Source organism: Hyaena hyaena, unplaced genomic scaffold (assembly GCF_003009895.1).
Source record: "Hyaena hyaena isolate Hyena2069 unplaced genomic scaffold, ASM300989v1 scaffold_280, whole genome shotgun sequence".
In the NCBI taxonomy this organism is placed as follows: domain Eukaryota; kingdom Metazoa; phylum Chordata; class Mammalia; order Carnivora; family Hyaenidae; genus Hyaena; species Hyaena hyaena.
Window position 1 is genome coordinate 799,462 of NW_024080912.1, and position 18,433 is coordinate 817,894.

At 58.7% G+C, this 18,433-nt stretch overlaps 1 protein-coding gene across 2 annotated transcripts in view; it reads right to left on the reverse strand.

Annotated features, from left to right (window-relative positions):
* Positions 1–18,433, reverse strand: part of MICALL1 (MICAL like 1) — a 30,843-nt gene that overhangs the window by 5,740 nt on the left and 6,670 nt on the right. For both annotated transcript variants that reach the window (XM_039246113.1, XM_039246112.1), the window contains exons 4-15: positions 14,220–14,308; positions 12,702–12,844; positions 10,543–10,988; positions 9,850–9,907; positions 8,613–8,992; positions 6,746–7,161; positions 4,874–5,008; positions 4,167–4,293; positions 3,936–4,026; positions 3,694–3,767; positions 573–687; positions 359–405 (exon numbers count right to left, since the gene is read on the reverse strand). In XM_039246113.1, coding sequence (XP_039102044.1) covers positions 359–405; positions 573–687; positions 3,694–3,767; positions 3,936–4,026; positions 4,167–4,293; positions 4,874–5,008; positions 6,746–7,161; positions 8,613–8,992; positions 9,850–9,907; positions 10,543–10,988; positions 12,702–12,844; positions 14,220–14,308 — 2,121 coding nt within the window. The remainder of the gene's footprint in view (positions 1–358; positions 406–572; positions 688–3,693; positions 3,768–3,935; positions 4,027–4,166; positions 4,294–4,873; positions 5,009–6,745; positions 7,162–8,612; positions 8,993–9,849; positions 9,908–10,542; positions 10,989–12,701; positions 12,845–14,219; positions 14,309–18,433) is intronic.

Here is an 18,433-nt window from a genome sequence, read left to right on the forward strand (position 1 = left end):
GCCAGTGCCCTTTCAACCGTTCTGGACACCATCTTGTTTCGGGCACATACTGCTGTTTGAGCCCACAAGCTCCTCCAAGATCAGCTCCAGATGTCAAGGAGGAATCCTGGCTTCAGGCAGCCACCCTAGGAAAGTGCCCCTGGCCCGGCCCGGCCCCCTGTAGCCCATGGTCCCAGCCAGGCCACCGCCACTCTGGCTCTAGGCTGGCCTGCCTCGCCACACACAGCCCTCCCGGCAACAGAGAGGCTGGGGGTTTGCACACGCCACCCCTGTAGCGCCCGCTCCGACCCTCTGTTCAACCTGCCCCCCTCCCGCCGACAGTCCTGGTGAGCAAACCAGACCCCCAGGGGCGCCTCACCTTTCCTCCTCATCATGGCTTCCAACATCTTGTCTTCCTCTTCCTCCCTGAAACAAGATACAGAAGCCGACGGTCCCACAGGAGAAAGGACCGGACATTCCCTCAGTCCCTTCTGGCCCCTGAGCCCCTCCACCAGGGTCGGGCAAGGGAGCGCGGGGCTGGCTGGCGGCGAGGACAGGGCTGCCAGGGGGCCGCCCTTCCCCCGCCATGTCACCTCTGCCGGTCCTCATCCAGGCAGTTGACGATGGCGTTGCGCTGCTCGATGAGGGTCACGAGCTCTTGCATCAGCACCTTCTCTCGGCCCCGGTCCTCCTCGGTCCAGTCCTTCTCTGTCCAGGGAGAAAGGCGGGGGGCATGAGCGATGGGGAACCGCCCTGCCTTCCCAGGAAGCCGGGCACCAAGCCCTGAGCGCTGAGGCGGCGGCGGCATGGCCCCATGCTGGAGGCTGTGACGACAGGAAGGAGGGGCCCAGCTGGGTGGCGGTTGCAAGTTCTGGGGGGAAATGAAGGTCATTACGGAAGAGACGAAGGACGCTAGGAGCCCTACCACAACCCCCTTCAAGGGGGCTCCAGCATGGCAAGCACAACAAAGGCTCTTTTTTTTTTTTTTTTAATTTTTTTTAATGTTTATATTTGAAAGAGCATGAGCAGGGGAGGGGTAGAGAGAGAGGGAGGCACAGAATTCAAAGCGGGCTCCAGGCTCTGAGCTGTCCGCACAGAGCCCGAGGCGGGGCTCGAACTTACAAACTGAGATCATGACCTGAGCCGAAGTCGGACGCTTGACCGACTGAGCCCCCCGGGCGCCCCGACAACACATGTCCTGAGAATAGAGACCAGCTCCTGCCAAGCATTCCTGCTTCTGTTCAACAAGTGTTCACTGAGTGGCTTCTTGGAAGAGGCAGGATTCAGGCCGGGCCTGCTGAGAGCCTCCGAAGGAGGGCTGGCCAGAGTGGGGCAGGGCTGGGGGGACCCCTGGGTCCTTGCACGGTAGAAGCAGTGTGACCCAAGTGGTATATTGGGACCTTAATACAATGCCACGGAGGAGGGCAGATTAGAGAAGACGGGACCCATCGCTTCTCGGCCTTTTGGCTAAGATCAAGTGAGGGGTCGGGACCCTAGGGGCGGGGAGCCCAGCCAGCAGGTGTCCCTGAGGTCTCCCATACCTGCTGCCCCACCAGCCTCCTCCCAAGAGCCCGAGCCATCCCACAGGACCCCCCCAGGGGCCTGCCTGTACCTTTTCCCCTCTCATCCAGCCCACAGCCGCCCAGGGGAAGGGTGCCCACACTTAGCCTTCCCTTTACAACACCTGGCACCACGGGCCTCCCTGTCTCGAAATAAATATCCCGAGGCCCCCCAGTCACATCCCAATGTCCTAACACCTCATCTTGCCAAAGCCCAGAGGCAGGGGGCCCAGCATGGTTCTGGGGACAGCACGGGCTTCTGAGTCACCACCGCAAATCCAATCCTACTCTGCTACTTCCCAAACCTGGGGCCCGGGGAGGTTATGTCCCTAACCTGCATGTGGGAAAACTGAGGCTCAAGGAAGCCAAGTCCTTGACCAGTGTCACACAGCTGGGGAGAGCTAGTATTTGAGCCCGGGTGACCTGACACCCCCAGGCTATAGCCCTTGCGGTGTTATGTTATGTTATGGGCCCCTCGCCCATCTGGGGCCTTATAAACCAGTCTCTCCCTGCAAAGGGCAACATCCGGGACAGGATGACAAACCCAGGACGTGCTGCCATCGCACAGAAGGCTGGAGAAGCCACACAATGAGCCCAGGCCTAGGCTGGCTGGGGGCACAGGTGCAGCGCCCCCTCCAGCCACAGGATGTCGCTGTGGCTTCTTCTGCCTCGGCCTCAGGAGATCGGGGAATGACTCGGGGCCTCACCCAGCCCCTCAACCTCCCCAGTCAGCGGAGAGGCAGGGCCACCGTCCCAGCAGACAGGAGACGCTGTGTGTGCAGGGACAGGCCAGGTCAGAGACGTGGATTAGAAGCCCAGATCCACGGGGGCGCCTGGGGGGCTCAGCCGGTTAAGTGACCAGCTTCAGCTCGGGTCATGATCTCACAGTTCGTGGGTTCAAGCCTCGTGTCAGACTGTGTGCTGACAGCTCGGAGCCTGCTTCAGATTCTGTGTCTTCCTCGCTCTCTGACCCTCCCCTGCTCACGCTCTGTGTCTCTCAAAGGTAAATAAACATTAAAAAAAAAAAAAAAAAAGCCCAGCCCCACCACCAGCAGGTAAGACTCTCAACCTCCAGCTTTCCATTTCCTCATCTGTGAAACGGGAACAGTGATGGTCACCGCCTGGACCAAGCAGTGGCCAAGACATGGCTCTTCTGGTCTCTCTGCCTAGCTGTGGCTCAACCACACGTCATGGCCACAGGCCCCAACTCGGCCGCACATAATAACCATCAACCATCAGCCCCTCCGAGGGCAGAGTATCTTCATATCCACCATCTCCTGGTCCTAGGAATAGCCTACGAGGTGGGCACCTTCGTCCTGTCTTACACTTGAAGCTACTAAGACTCTGAGACTAAGAAACCGGCCTAACCACCCCCTGCACACCCCTGCCTCTGCCCCCAGCATTTTTTTAAAAACATTTTTTAAAGAGAGAGAGAGCGCAAGGGAGGGGCAGAGAGTCGGAGACAGAATCCAAAGCAGGCTCCAGGCTCTGAGATGTCAGCATGGAGCCCGACGTGAGGCTCGAACCCACGAGCCATGAGATTACGACCTGAGCCAAAGTCCGACTGCTTCCAGCATGCTAGCGGCAGAACACAGAACCATGGAACTCCACACACACCCAGTCCCTCCCGCTGCCCCTCCACCATTCTAGGCCATTCCTGCCTCTCCAAGAGCGTGCAGGGGACCCGCCTTCCCTCCCACTGCTGCTAAAATCCTGCCATGCTCTGGCCTGATGGCCACAAGCCCAGAGCTGCCTCTGGACAGGCATCTGCTGTCACCCGCGCACCTGGGGCAGCCCTGGGCCCTGGAGCCCAGAGGCCCTCCCCAGTAGGCGCCAATCTACCCACAAGTTCCAGGAGAGGGAGCGGCCCAAACAGGCCAGTCTGCTCCCGGGCCTGGTGCTGGGTGACAGCCTTGTCATCCCTGATGCCACACGAGTCCACGCCCCCGCACTGGCTGTGTGGTTCCCTCCCCTGCCATCGAGCCCATGTACCACCTGTTACGTGACCCAGACGGCACCTCCCAGGGCTCTCCTCCTCTGGTCCCGTTCCCAGAGTCTGCCTGTCCCCAGTCTGGAGGGTAAGCACCGGGCCCAGTCTGACCTGTCGCCGGGTCCCCGGGGCAGGTGTCAGAGCAGCACGTGTGCCCACACTCACCCGGCTTGTTGAGAAGGCACCGCAGCTCGTACTCCACGTCTGCCTGGCGCTGCTCCAGGTTCTGCTGCTTGAAACTAGAAGGCAGGGAAACTGACTGCTAGCCCCGCCCCTTGCACCGCTGCCCTGCCCTGTGCTGTCGGTGATGAGGGAAGACAGGGAAGGTTCTCCGTTGTAAAAGCTACAGATTCTGGGGACTGGAGCAGGGGGCCAAGCGGGGCTAGGGGTGGGAGGGCGGGACTCACACGTAGATGAGCTCAGACTCCCGCCGCACCAGCAGATGCTTCTCGTGGATGAGCTTGAACCAGTCCACCAGCATGTCATCCTCACGGCCCTCTGCAAGCCAGATGCCCACTGAGGCCAGGGCTGGCAGCGCCTCCGGCCCTCAAAGGCGCCACGAGGGCTCGCCCCCCAGGGAGAGAGGCCCCGGTCACCCCTAAGTCCCACCCGCCAGGCCCTCCCAGCAGCTCCCACACCATCGACTCCACCGCGAAGCTTCTCCTCCAGCAGGACGCCACGATGTTCCAGGGCATCCAGCTGGCGCTCAATAGTGTCCATCTCTCCGTGGATGTCCTCCTCGGGGATGTACTGGTCAGCCTGGACCTGCCGGACAATGACCCCAGTGACCTGAAGGACGGCCCACCCCTCCCATCTGCCTGCTTCCGGGAGCTTTAGCCATCTCTCTGGCCCACACTGGGCACCGCAGACCCGGCGCCCCGGCTGTGTCCCACCCCCACAGCGTGCCGGGTACAGGATACCAGTGCAGGAAAGGGTGGCCGTGGAGACAGCCACAGCCCCTCGATGCCCCTGGCCCCAGCGCCGACTTCCTGCCTCTCATGGCAACCCCCAGAAATGATATCCCAATGTGAGAGCGCGACCTTAGTAGACATAAACTTGAGAATCCTCTAATCTGCCCATGTGAGTGCTTTGATCCTTGAACTATTATGAGTCACAAGGTACATGCACCACCCATCGCGCCCACATGAGAAGAGCTGGTCTGCTCAAAATCCCCCTGGCTGCCAGCTAAACCTCCCAATCAGGCCACCAAGTGCCCCTCTCTGGCCTCCGAGGGCAGCTGCCCAGACAGCCCCACGTCTGGGAGAGTCCCGTGGGATTCCAGAGACAGTCAAGGGGGGGCCCCCCGGGCTCAGGCGCCCAGTGCCCAGGAGCTGCTGGCTAATACCTTGCGCTTGATGAGCGGAAAGCCGTGTCCTGGGGCCGGTGGCCTGGCCGGCCTGGATCCCTTGGTGCCCTTCTTTGCGGCTGGGGATGCTGTGGGCGATGGCTTTCGGTTAAAGGGATTCTCCTTGCAGGAAGACTAAAGGCGGGGAGAACAGCAGAGGATAAGCTTGGGGAAGGCGCCGTAGGACAAACCACAAACCGCTGCACCCTCTCTGCCGCCCCCCTGCTGTAGTCTGATTACGTGGGACTGATTCCCAGCATTCCGTCTCTGATGCTCTGAGGCCTCAACAAATGCTTCCGTTTCCAAGCACCTGCCACGTATAATCACCACACTGGACGGATACCTTTAGACACTCTCGTTCTCACAACCTCTCTGCAAAATGCGTATTGGAAGGCCGGTTTGAGAGCTGAGTATGTTCAGAGAGGTTAGTTAACTGGCTCAAGGTCATACACTTTCCCAAGGGCCCCAAACTAGAGCCAGGGCAGCTGTCTAGCACCAGGGCAGTGATCGGGACGTGGAGGTGAGGGCCAGACAGGTCACCCAGGCCTCCCAACCACCCTTTTCTAGCAGGGCCTCGGGCTCAGAGAGGTAAAGGCAGCTCCTGGCCCAGGCCAACGTCTTCCCACTGTTGTCTCTGGCTCGTCGGAAACAGACATAACATCATGGGTCCCATGGAAAGGTCTCACTTGAGGCCTGCGGTGCTCCCAGGACTGTTTACCCAGCTTTCTCCCAGCAGCTCAGGGAGGCTGGAGGGAGCCCCGCTCACCTCACCTGTGCCAGCCCAGGGGTCCGTTGGGACTGGCAGTTGCCCTGGGATTTGGGGAAGTACCAGGGCCTGAGTCCAGGCACAGCAAGGGGACAGGGTTTGGTTCCCACAGGGCAGCACCCGGAGGGGCTCAGCAGGACCCAGGAGCCCGAGGCCCCCAAGTCCCTCAGGGTTCTCGGCCTTTGAGCACAGACTGTCAAGTTAACCTTACACACACCCCAGGAGGGGAAGAAGACGTTTAAAAGGAGCTGCCCGAAGGGGGAGGGGAGGTGTCCAAAGTTGACCTCTTCCCCTCCCGGCCCCTACTAAGAAACCCAGGGCCTCCTCGGAGCAGCCTAAGGCCCGCAGAAGGGATAGGACCTTCTCGAGGTCACAGAGCAGGCGGGCAGCAGGGCGGGACAGGGCAGGCGAAACGTCTGGACCAATAGCTCAGCCCTCTCCCCAGAGGCCATCTGATCACGATGACAGCCACCTCCCGTGAGCTGTCCGCCACCCTCCACCCGGGGCTGCATGAGCCGTGGGCCCCAGCAGGCTACAGCGTGTGTGCCGAAGTGGACCATCCGAACCTGGTGGCCCCAAAGGGCTGCGGCTACAAGAGAGGTGCCCTCAGAAACTAGATGCCGCCAGGGATGTCCTGACCCCTAATGACCCCCAGTCCTCGGCACGAAGGTCACCTGGGAAGGGGGCTCCCTGAGGTGGGCGCCCCCTGCCCTTGCTACCCCCTGAAGGAGACAGAGCATGGGGCGGGCCTGGGGGGAGGGGGCCTTGGGCAGGGGCGGGGCCTCGGAGAACAGAAAGGTGGACGGAGGGATGTGAAGATGGACAGCGGCTGGGTGAAGGGGGTCGCGACTGGGCGAGTACGTGGGACAGGCAAGGAAGCAGGGGCTGGACGCATCACTACACGAAAGGCCAGACGGGGACAGGCGGACAGACGGACACAAGGGTGGATGGATGAATCTCGGCGAATAGAGCAGATGGACACATCCGGGTCAGTGGAGAAGGCTAGAGGCCAGCAAAGAGGGAAGGCCCTGGACGTTCCCGCCCCGGACCAGAACCCCCTCTGCCAGACAGGATGGCAGCTCTTAGCAAGTGGGGGGAGGACTCACCTTTACCTGGAGCTGCGGGGATGAGGTTCCAGGAGAAGGCACGGGGCTCTTGTCTCCAACCAGTACAAGAGGGGTGGGCGCTGAGCCACCACAGGGCTTGGCTGGCCGGGGCCCCAGGCCGCCCCTCGTGTCGGGGCCGAGGCCGGGGCTGGCTTGGGGTGTCCGGTCTGCGCTGGGCTGCACCAGTTCTCCAGAAGAAGACAGTGAGGACTCGGCGGAGAGGCTGGCTGACGACCCGGGAGTGCCAGGGGCATGGACTGCAGGCTCGGAGGAGCTCTTGGGCACAGCTGGCGGTTCCAGAAGCGCCCCCGCCGGGGTCTGGCCGGGGCTCTCGGACGACAGGCTCTCCACGCTGAGGGCTGGCGATGGGGTAGCCGAGGGTGGCTCTGAGTGTGAGAGACGGGAGGTGTGGAGAGCTGTGCAAACAAATGAGCACGTGAGCGCCACACGGGGAGGTATGGCCTCACCTGACACCACCCCCCCCCCACTCTCCACAGAGCCGCAGGGGGCCCTGGAAACCCAAGTCCTTCCGTGTCCGGTCCAGGCCAGGGCCCGGAGAACAGCAACGTGCTAGGGCCAAGGTCAGTAGGGGACAAATCATCCGAATTCATCCCCCACGCTCTGGGCTCTGCTGTGCCACCTCGGGGCACATCCGTAGTCCTGGGTTCCTTTACTGCCTCCCACTTCCTCACGCACATGGCTGCCACCGCCACTTCCGCACCCACCCACGTCTGACCCGACCCCAGGCAAAGCCCAGTGGAAGGGGCAGATCTGCCCCAGGAGGGGAGGGTGGACGGAATCGAGGCCGACCTCTCCTCTGCCTCGGACCAGCAGGAGAGGGGAGGAACCAGCGGCCCGCCCTGGCCAGGCACTGCCCGGTGCCACTCGAGTCCTCATGTGGTTGATGGACACCATGCCTTGAAGTCCCACCGTCTGTGCCAGATGAGGCAACAGACTCAGTCCCAGCCCAAGGAAAGGCTGGGACTGACCGAGCTGTGTGACTCAGCATTCATCTCGCCCATGGCATCCTGGAGCCACCCACCACCCTTAATTCCAAGGTCCCGGGGCTCCAGCAGGGGCCAGAGTGGGGACCCCAGACGGTCTGAGCACCTGAGTCCAGGTATCTCTCACACGCTCTCAGTGCCACCGTCTGAGGTCCCAGAGGCAGCCACACCCCAGCCGTGGTGGGAGATGACCAGGCCCCAGGCCTGAGGAAACCGCAAGATGGTGACAGACAAAAACTACGACGTGCCTGAATAAGAGAGGGCGCTCTGGGCAGAGCGGGCACGGTGCCCTGGAGCTGGCCCGCCACCGCCACCTTCCAGATGGGGCCACTGAAGGCAGACACAGGAGAGAACTACTCAAGGGCATTACGCGTGCGTCACACACAGCCGGATCAGAGTCCAAGGTGCCCGGAAAGTGGCGGGCAGTGACTAGACAGGTGGACTCAGGCTAAACTCTGGCGTCCACTCTCCGTGAGCCGGGCTGTGCTGAGCCCCGGAGGAGGGTCCGGGGAGGGGCCAGGGGGGCACATACAATCCTTACCGCGCCTCACACGCGGGGCGTGCCAAGGAAGGTTAGGAGTCAAGAGTCTGGGGCCTCCTGCCTGACACATCCTGCCTGCCTCTGCTGCTTTCTTGCTATGAGGCCTTGGGTAAATCACTCACCCTCTCTGTGCCTCAGTTTCCTCGCCTGCAAAATGGGAGCGTGACCTACCTCACAGGTTTGCTCTCAAATTCAGAGAGGACACACGTGGCCTGGCAGGGATCCCACTGCAGCCCCCCACCTCCACCCTCCCCTGGCCCGGGCCTGAGCCAGGCAGCCGAGCCGAAGTTTTGTCCGGAGGGCTCCCAGAGGTGGCACTCACCAAGCGGGGAGGCACTGGGCGCTCGGGGGGCGGGGCGCTTCTTTGTCTTGGGGCTGCTGGTGGGGGTGATGCCATACCAGGGGTGCAGGGCCTTGGGTGTGGACTCTGAGTGGGCTGGGGCAGGGCCTGGGGCCAGGCTGGGTGCAGCTCGGGGCTCCGCCTCCTCCTCCTCCTCCTCTTCCTCCTCGAAGGGGTTGTAGGGCTTGGGCTCCAGGCCAGCTGTCACCTGGCTCTGCTGGGCCACCTCCTCCACCCCTCCGTTCTCCCCCCGCCTGCTTGGAGGTCCGGGGCTGCTGCTCGGGGGGAGGGGGGCTGGCTTCTTCTTCGGTTCTGCTTGCACCAGTGTGATCCACGGGGGGTCCTTCCTGGGGGCTGGTGTCCTGGACGGAGGTGGGAAGAGGCAGGGACCATTAGTGGGCAAGGGGGGGATGGGTGGCAGCATCCTCTCTCTGGACAATTTTGAGTCTCTTTATTTCAAAGGGAGTAAATGAGAAACTGCACTCCTCTCCCAGCCCAGTGGGGCCAGTCTGGGTCCAAGGCTGAAAGCCACTGCTATAGTCACAGCCCAGCTGGGTCCCTTGAGGCCTAGAGAGAGAGAAACTTGACATCACACAGCCCCCATTAGCCCAGCCCAGGAAAGGACCCACAGGGACTCTCTGTGTGAGGCTGAGAAAGCCATCGACCACCTATGAAAGGGGACAATAATCTTCACTTCACAAGGGTTATTATAAGGATCCAGCGGACAGAGCGCCTTGCATACAGCAAGTGCTCACCTAGTACACGACTATGTCAGCCGGGGCCCACCCCTCTCCCTCACAGACCACACAGGGGAAGCACAGCTCCAAAGAACAGTTGGAAATAGATGTCCTCACGCAGGACGCAGGGTCCCAGGGTAGAGGGTGGGAGCTGAGCTTTTCTGGGTCTTTCTATACTTGGCTGACAATTCTCACAACAGCTCTATGAGTGAGGCCTAGCGCTCCCACGTGAACAGAGCAGCAGAGGCTTGGAGAGGTCAAGGGACTCTGGGGGTACTGTCTCCACCAGACTACCCCCCACAGAAGTGGGGGCCCCAGGGGGAGCCTCAGGGAAGGAGAGGCGGGCACAGCGCTCCTACCCCACCCAGAGTGAGCCTCCTGCGTCCTCAGGAGGGTGTGCTAGTGAGTCTGTGCCTTGTCCCCCCAGGCCTCAGGGGCACCCGCATACCCACAATGAGGGCCTCTGATGCAGGAAAGCGTACCTCTCAGACAGCTTAGGGGTCCCTCTCGGCTTCGGGACGGGGGGTTCGTGCAGCCTTCCTAGATGGGAAAGGAGAGTGAGACAGGCCTTTGTGGGCGGCTGTGGGTTGGGCGGCTGTGGGTCGGGCCCTGGGGAACCTGGTGTGCCCTCCCTTTCTACCTGGCAGATCTGGGACTCCCGGTAGCCATGGCAACCTCGCACCTCCCAGCCCTCAGCGAGATTAAATAAGCACCAAAGGTGATAGGTAAAGAATAGTCCTGGGGACAAGGCCAGGATACTGGAAACCTCATCTGCATTTCAGCTGAGAAGGGGGGGGACCCGAGGGGGACACGTCCCCAACGTGGACCAGAAACACTACCTCAACATCACCCTCTCCTCAGAGCCTCCCATGACCCCTAAGTGTCCTCCATGCAATCCACAATGGCCTCCACTTCCCCCTACGTAACAGACTTCCCCATTCTCCGGAAATCCCTGGGACTGCGCCCGTCTCCCCCTTGACACTGGCAGCACCTTAAAGGCACAGATCGGCCCGGACTGGATGTCTCTGCCCAGGGCCCAGCTCAGGCCTCCGCGAGCGTGGAACTGAACGAGGCACGGAGAGCATGGCCCCGTGAGCGCTCCCAGGGCACACGTCCGTTCAAGCCCCCGATACACCCCGGCGAGTGCCCGTGTCCCCTGCTGAAGCCTTGCTCACCATTTACTAAGCCACCGCCGCCACCCTGCTCCCCCGGGGCCTCCTGTTGCAGACTGGACCGCGGCCGCGGTGTGGGGGGCGTCGGGGCTGTGTTCTCGGAGGTCTTCCTCGGGGCAGGCGTGGGGCGGCCGGCCGGAGAGCTGCCCGGCTCCTGCGGTTTGCTTGGGACCCGGGGCTTGCTGGGGATCTGGGGCCGAGGGTCGGGGCCACCCTTGGGCATGTCCGACTCAGCCCCCGTGGGCGCATCGGCGCTGGGGCCACCTCCGTCCACATCCTTGGTTTCTTCTGCCAGTTGTTGCTGCTTTGGCCGCAGCGGGGGCCCGACCTTGGTCCCCGACCGCCCAGCCGGGCCCAGCCTGGCACAGTGCTCCGCACACACGAAGGTGCCTTCCTCGGGTCCACTTCGGTAAGCTCCAGGGAGCAGCGTGCTGGAGCACTGCCGACACCTGCCGGGGAGAAGGTGGGGTGGGTGCCCCAACTCGGCCCAGGACACCGGCTGCTCCTCCCCCAGCAGCCAGGGCTGCTCTCTCCCTCCCCTCCTGCCCCCTGCCAGCCTGGATTCTGTCTTGATGCCCTGGACTTTCCAGAGGAAAAGGAAAATGGTAAACGTCAGAAGCACAGGACACTAAAATCACATGAAATCAGGGGCGCCTGTGTGGCTCAGTCAGTTAAACGTCCGACTTCAGCTCAGGTCATGATCTTAACCCTCGTGGGTTCGAGCCCTGCATCGGGCTCTGTGCTGACAGCTTAGAGCCTGGAGTCTGCTTCGGATTCTGGGTCTCCCTCTCTCTCTGACCCTCTCCCACTCGCAGTCTCTCTCTCTCTCAAAAATGAATAATGTTTAAAAAAAAATTTTTTTTTATAATGTTTTATTTATTTCTAGGAGACAGAGAGAGACAGCGTGAGCAGGGGAGGGTCAGAGAGAGAGGGAGTCACAGACTGAAACAGGCTCCAGGCTCTGAGCTGGCAGTCAGCACAGAGCCCGACGCGGGGCTCGAACCCACGAACCGCGAGATCATGACCTGAGCAAAAGTCGGACGCTTAACCGACTAAGCTACCCAGGCGCCCCTAAAAAACTTTTTTTAAGTCACATGAAATCAAGCAGCATAAATTGTGAAATGTGCCTTCAGTTTGCACTGCAAGAGGAAGCAAAAGTTTGCCCCCACACAGAAGTATATCATCCCAGGTTTGGGCTGTCAGTCATTAGTGGCTCAGAAAATCAAGTCAGTGGTTTTCAATCAAGCAATGTTTTTTGGGTTTTTTTAATGAAATACAATAAAATACGGGGCACCTGGGGCACGTGGGTGGCTCACTCGGTTGAGCGTCAGGCTTTGGCTCAGGTCATGATCTTGCGGTTTGTGGGTTCGAGCCCCACGTCGGGCTCTGTGCTGACAGCTCGGAGCCTGGAGCCTGCTTCGGATTCTGTGTCTCCCTCTCTCTCTGCCCCTCCCTTGCTCATGCTCTGTTTCTCTCTGTCTCAAAAATAAATAAACTATAAAAAAAAAAAACACAGGGCACCCGGGTGGCTCTGTCGGTTAAGCGTCCGGCTCCGTTCGTGTCATGGTCTCACAGTCTGTGAGTTCGAGCCGCGCGTCGGGCTCTGTGCTGACAGCTCAGAGCCTGGAGCCCGCCTCAGATTCTGTGTCTCCCTCCCTGCCCCTCCCTGCTTGCATCCTGTCTCTCTGTTCAAAAATAAACATTAAAAAATTAAAAATTAATTAATTAAAATGTTTTTCTACATTTTCTAAGCTGTTTGCCTTTTCCTCGTCTCTTATTCTATTTTCTTTAAACTTGACTTCCCCTGGGAGCCACACATTGAACGCAAGTTGTGATGGTTTTAAAAATCCTTTTTTCCCCCAAGGGCTTTTAAAGCAGCTCCTTCACGGGTCATAACGCAGTTAGCTTCAGAGAGCTCTGGCGCCCGGAGGCAGAAGCCCCGAGCTCATCCCCTTCTCTATTTATGTGAGGAGCAAGGCTTTTCCCCTCACCAAGCCTTAGTCTGCTCATCAATAAAATGGGTATAACCGAGATGGTCTGGCATGAGGGGGCCCTCAATGACCCTGGCACACTGAGATGCTGATTCGTGGAAGCCCCCTCCCTGGAAATGGGGTGCTGGGGGAGTGTAGCCCGCTGCCCCCCGAGTCCCCCCAGCCACTCACCGGAAGCAGTGCCTGTGGTACAGCTTGCCCTCGGCCAGGTAACGCTGCACCAGGTGCACGTGCTGCTGGCACGCCGCGCACGTGCTGCTGGGGGTCCGGTGGGTGCCCTGCTCTGACAGACTGCCCGAGGAGAGCTCCTCACCCTGCAGGGAACAGGGTGGGCAGATGGGGAGAGAGGTGTGAGCGCCAGCCACCCCGTTTAAGAAAAGCCCCCTTCCAGGGCGCCTGGGTGGCTCCGTCAGTTGAGCGTCTGACTTCGCGGCTCAGATCATGATCTCGCAGTTCACGAGTTCAAGCCCCGCATCAGGCTCTGTGCTGACAGCTCACAGCCTGGAGCTGCTTCGGATTCTGTGTCTCCCTCTCTCTCTGCTCCTCCCCCACTTACACTCCGTCTCTCTCTCTCTCTCTCTCTCTGTCTGTCTCTCAAAAAGAAACATTAAAAAAAATTCTTTTAAGGAAGAACCCCCTTCCCCTCCAAAAGCCACTATCCCCCCGGTCTGCATGAGCATCGCTGTAGTTATGTCCTTCATCAGAGCCCCGGAGGAGAAGAGAAAGGGACAGTCACCACTTTGCAGATGAGGAAACTAAAGCCCAGAGAGAGGGAGAGACTTGCTCAAGGTCACTGAGTCAGAATGGAAACAAAAATCCTGACTTCCAGTTTCTGGGGCCCTCCCTTGCCAGAAAGAGGGCTCCTGGCTGTATTTCCCCTTCCCCTCTCTCATCCCTGTAGGTCAGCCCCTGGCGGGTGACTGTCCTCTGAGGCCCACCTCAGCTGCCTTCTCTGCCTCCCCTCCCAGAGCTGCAGATGTAAATCCCAGCTTCTCCACTGCCAAGCACCGTGACCTTGAGCCAGCTTCTCACAGCACCTCTGTGCCTTGGGTTCCCTCCTGCAAATGGAATCCTGTAACCAACCCCTGCCTGTCTCAGCCCCGCCTCACTGGGCACCAGCACGGCACGGGGACAGCTCCCGCCCGCACCCCATCCCTCGGAAGCTCCTCCGGCAAGGGGAAGCTGGGAGCAGGCGGAAAAGCCCTTGGCACACCGGGAAGCGCTACCCACATGTGAAGGGCTAGCGTCGCTCCTCTAAACATCTTGGAGCAGGGGAGTGGCCTTGGCCAAATGACCAAACCTCTCCGAGCCTCAGTTTTCTCATCTTTGTATCAGGTCACATAATACCCACTTGCCCGAGTTGTTGACAGGATAAAATGCAACCATGCTAGGAAGCTAACAGCCTGTCTCAACAGGAATCGGGGGAGTATTTGCTGGATGACGTGTGTAAATCCTGGCAGCGCCACGACGGCAGTGTCGGTGCCGCAGACTGTCCTACGGCCCCCTTCCCAGGCCTGGCATCTCCTGATTCTGCCCCAAGCCCTGGAGAAAGAATGGAGCCCCGTGCCCACAGAACGGGACTGGAATCGGCCCCCTGCCCCCTCGCCCACCCTGGCCAATGAGGCTCTACCACCAAAGCCCACGGGAAAAGGACCAAGCGCGAACATTGCTGCAGAATGTTCTGCCTACCTGAGCCGGGTCTCCCGGTTCTGCTGGAGTAGGTGCTGCTGATGGCGGGGAGGAGGGTGCCTGGGCCTTTCTGGGTGATGAGACACCAGCTGCCAAGAGACAGGAGGGAGATCCTGAGGCAGGTGGAGACCCCGGCGTCCCAGGAGGCCCCGACCTGGCCTACAACTTGAGCTCCACGGCTATCGCCTTTGGGCAGGCTACCCCCAAACAGCTAGACCAGAGCAGGCTCCCACTTCCCATGCGCCAGGAGACACGGCCTCTTGGAAGCCAAGGGCAAGGGCAAGGGCCAGCTACTTAACCTCCCTGAGCATCCGCTAAGTGGGACAGCGACCCCTACCGCACAGGGGCAGTGTAAACGCTAAGGCAACAGTACGATCACACAATTACCAGTACCTGGTATGTGGCAGGACCAGAAGCTTCCTTCCCACCAGAGGAAGGGGGTTGGAGGAAAGGAAAACAGAGAAGCCACGTGGTACTGGTTGAAGATTCAGGAAAACGGGCTGGTGTGGCCGAGAACCCTGTCTGTACTCCCTCACAGCAGAAGCAAGCCACCCACTGCACCAGCCAGCGTGCCCCTGACCCCCCGCCCAGCTGAGACTTCCCTCCTTTATTACCTCAGCAAATATCCACTGTACCCTATGATTAAAATAACAAAACTGGGTCACCTGGGTGGCTCAGTGGTCTGACTCTTGATTTTGGCTCAGGTCATGATCTCAGGTTTGTGAGATCGAGCCCCACATCGGGCTCTGTGCTGACAGCATGGACCCTGCTTGAGATTCTCTCTCTGTCTCCCTCTTTGCCCCTCCTGCTCATGCTGTACACAAGCGCGCGCTCTCTCTCTCTCAAAATACATAAACATGTAAAAATAAATTAAATAAAAATCTAAAATGCAAAAACTCATATACCCAAAAAAGTCAATTTTACAGTTTGACCATTTTAAGAATAAATCCTAAGTCGGGGTGCCTGAGTGGCTCAGTCAGTTGAGCGTCCAACTTCGGCTCAGGTCATGATCTCACGGTTTGTGGGTTCGAGCCCCACATTGGGTTCTGTGCTGACAGCTAGTTCAGAGCCTGGAGGCTGCTTCACATTCTGTATCTCCCTCTCTCTCTGACCTTCTTCTGCTCACGCTGTCTCTCTCTCTCTCTCTCAGAAATAAATAAAAACATTAAAAAAAAAAACAAGAATAAACCTCACGTTCCTTACTGTAGTCTGAAATATCATTTGCCGAATGATATTTTTTTTTAAAGAATTTTTAAAGTTTATTTATTTATTTAGAGAGAGAGGGGGAATCCCATGCAGGCTTCAAACCATCAACATAGAGCCTGACGCGGGGCTCAAACTCACAAACTATGAGCTCATGACCTGGGCTGAAATCAAGAGTTGGACACTCAACTGAGCCACCCCAGCGCCACTGCTACTGTGTCTTTTTAAATGCTCTCGACACCCATTGTGGGCCTTGAACTGACGACTCGGAGATCAAGAGGCACGTGTTCTACCTAATGAGCCAGCCGGGCGCCCCTGCACATATCACATGCTGCAAGGGGAAGAACCGTTTCCTGAAACTTGTTTTAATGACACATGTACATGAACTTGGACTGCAATGGGAATGTGTGTGATGAGTCACCGTCAGAAACTTTGGAAGCCAGGCAGTCTGATCGAGGAGCACCCCTCCATCATCCCTCTGTCTTCCTTCCCTCCTTCTCTCCTCTCCTTTGCAACTATACTACCTTTTTTTTTTTACGCCTTTATTTTATTTTGAGAGACAGAGACAGAGAGCAAGCGGGGGAGGGGCAGAGAGAGAGGGAGACACAGAATCTGAAGCAGCGTCCAGGCTCTGAGCTGTCAGCACAGAGCCCAATGCGGGGCTCGAACCCACGGACCGTGAGATCATGGCCTGAGCCTAAGTGAGACGCTTAACTGACTGAGCCACCCAGGCGCCCCTATACTACCTATCATTAACCTGTGCTCTCCCTCCCTCCAGAGCCCCAGGGCAGGGGGGGAGGGGGGAGGGTAGGGAGATTGCTTAGAGGAGGCAAAATGTGAAGCTGGGAAGGTGGATAGGAAAGAATGTTGTGGGTGGGGGTGGGAAAGGTGGGACAGAAAATGGAGTTTGGGGCCGCAGGATCGATGACCAGGAAGAAAGGCTTAGTGGAGAAGGGATGTGACAGCCGCTGGGCTTCCTGCACTCACACTCTGGCGGTCCCAGACCACGCCGTGGGTCCCAGAGGGCAGGGGTCCGCCGCTGTGCCCAGGGTCACTGGCACCCCGGAGCCAAGGGGAACACTCGGCAAGGTGCTGTGGTGTCTTGGCCAGAGCCAAGGTACCGGGTCCAGTGAAAGTCAAGTCTGGTCAAAATTGCCCTTGAAACCCTTCTACTTGCCCCAAAGTTACAGCCCAGCGCCATCTGGGGAAGCCTGGCAGGCTGCTTTGCCTCCCAGCAGGGAACGCACTGTGATTATTTCCTTGGGTTGAACAGCAGGTGGGATAAAAATGGTTTGCCTTTAGGGGCCAAGTTGTATGAAAAGCACCTTTTCAAACGGCACCTTTAGCAATAAGAACCCCCGCAGGCCTAGGGGGTGCTCCCACCCCGACGCAGCGAGGGGAGCCAGGCCCACCAGGGGTGCCCAGCGAGCACCCAGGAATAGAGCAGACACCAGCCACAGTATTGCAGAACCCCCCCCACCCCCCCAACCACCTCACAGTCCCCTCAGGAAGGGTGGCCCTCTACAAAAGAGCTTACTTGAAAGAGATTAGGGTTTGGAGACAGGGAACCTTCCAGAAGACTGAATTGTGATTCTAGGTAAGCCGGCTAAACTCTAACCAATGAAATAAAGAAGTCAGAGTATTAACCCTGGGTCCGAAAGAAGGGCCAGACAGGTTCACATTTCCTTGCTCCTCACATCAATCCTAAGAGACGGGTGCTATTCTTATCCCCACTGCAAAGGAGAAACTGAGGCAGGCAGATGACCCCGGTGGCGCATTGTTATCCAGATAGTCAGTCAATGGCAAAGCTAAAGTTCTAAGTCCATGCTCTTAATTTCCACCCTACTGCCTCTCACCAAAGACTCAGTGGTCAGGAAATACTTTTGCTTTGATTTCTACTAAAACACACATAATGTTACTTGTTCAGTTATAATATTGATCTCTATTGCTGGGGTGGGTGACAGATTATTTTAATTTTTATGCTCTTTTCTATGTTCTACCTTTTCTATCATAAAGATTTCCTGTTTTACTCTCAGGAAAAAAAAACAGTCTTTATAGAACACTTTTTTTTTTTTTAAAGAGATAGTCTGGGGCGAGTCAAGGCCCCCAGGGACCCAGCGCAGGTGTCGGGACACCCAGATTCGGGACACCCAGATTCGGGCCCAGTCATTCAGCTTTCCTGTTGTGTGACCTTGAGCTCCTTGCTTCCCCTCCATTTCTTCTCTGCAGAAGGAGAGGCCCCGCTGTCCTCCCGCAAAATAGATTCCTGCCCGAAGATGCCAGGGGCAGGGGGTTCAACAGCCCCTCAGAGCAGAGAAGTAGCCCCCCCAGCTCCCCAGCCCCACCCCCAGTGCCCCAGCCTCTCGGCTCTCAGACCTTGAAGGTCTTGCTCACTTACTTGCTTGCTCGCTGGGGAGGAAAAACCTCAGGGAAGTGTCGGCAAACAGGAAGTGAGGGTGAGTGCCAGAGAGGTGAACTCACAGGCGGGCGAGTGAGGTCGCCCTGCTTAGTCTCTCGACCTTTATTTTGTTCAGTGACTGGTTTAGGTGTTTGTTGCCCAGAAGATTGTGAACTGTTATCGCAGTGCTCAGTGCTGTGTACTCAGTGCTGTGTACTCAGTGCCTGGATGAATGATCTGGTGAACAAATGACGTACTGCTTGCCCACCTGCCCCTTTAACGCTCAGAAAATCAGTCCTGCGCATCCCCAGTCCCCTCCCTGCCGCCCCAGGACCAGCCTCCCTTGCAGGGCTGGTCCCCTCTCACCTTGGCCAGGGCTGGAGAAGTGATTGTAATACTGGGACACGTAGGTCATGATGCTGAGGCAGTCCGGGACACTCATGGAGACCATGTCACTGGGGTCCAGGAGAGCAGGAATCCCCAGCTCCTTCTCGGCCACTTCAAAGGCCTGGGGTGGGGGCAGGTGTGGAGTGGGGAGGGTAGAGGGGCAGTGCAAGGGTAGGGGTGGAGGCAGGGGTGGGGGAAGGTGGAGGGGTAGAGGCGGTAGGGGGAG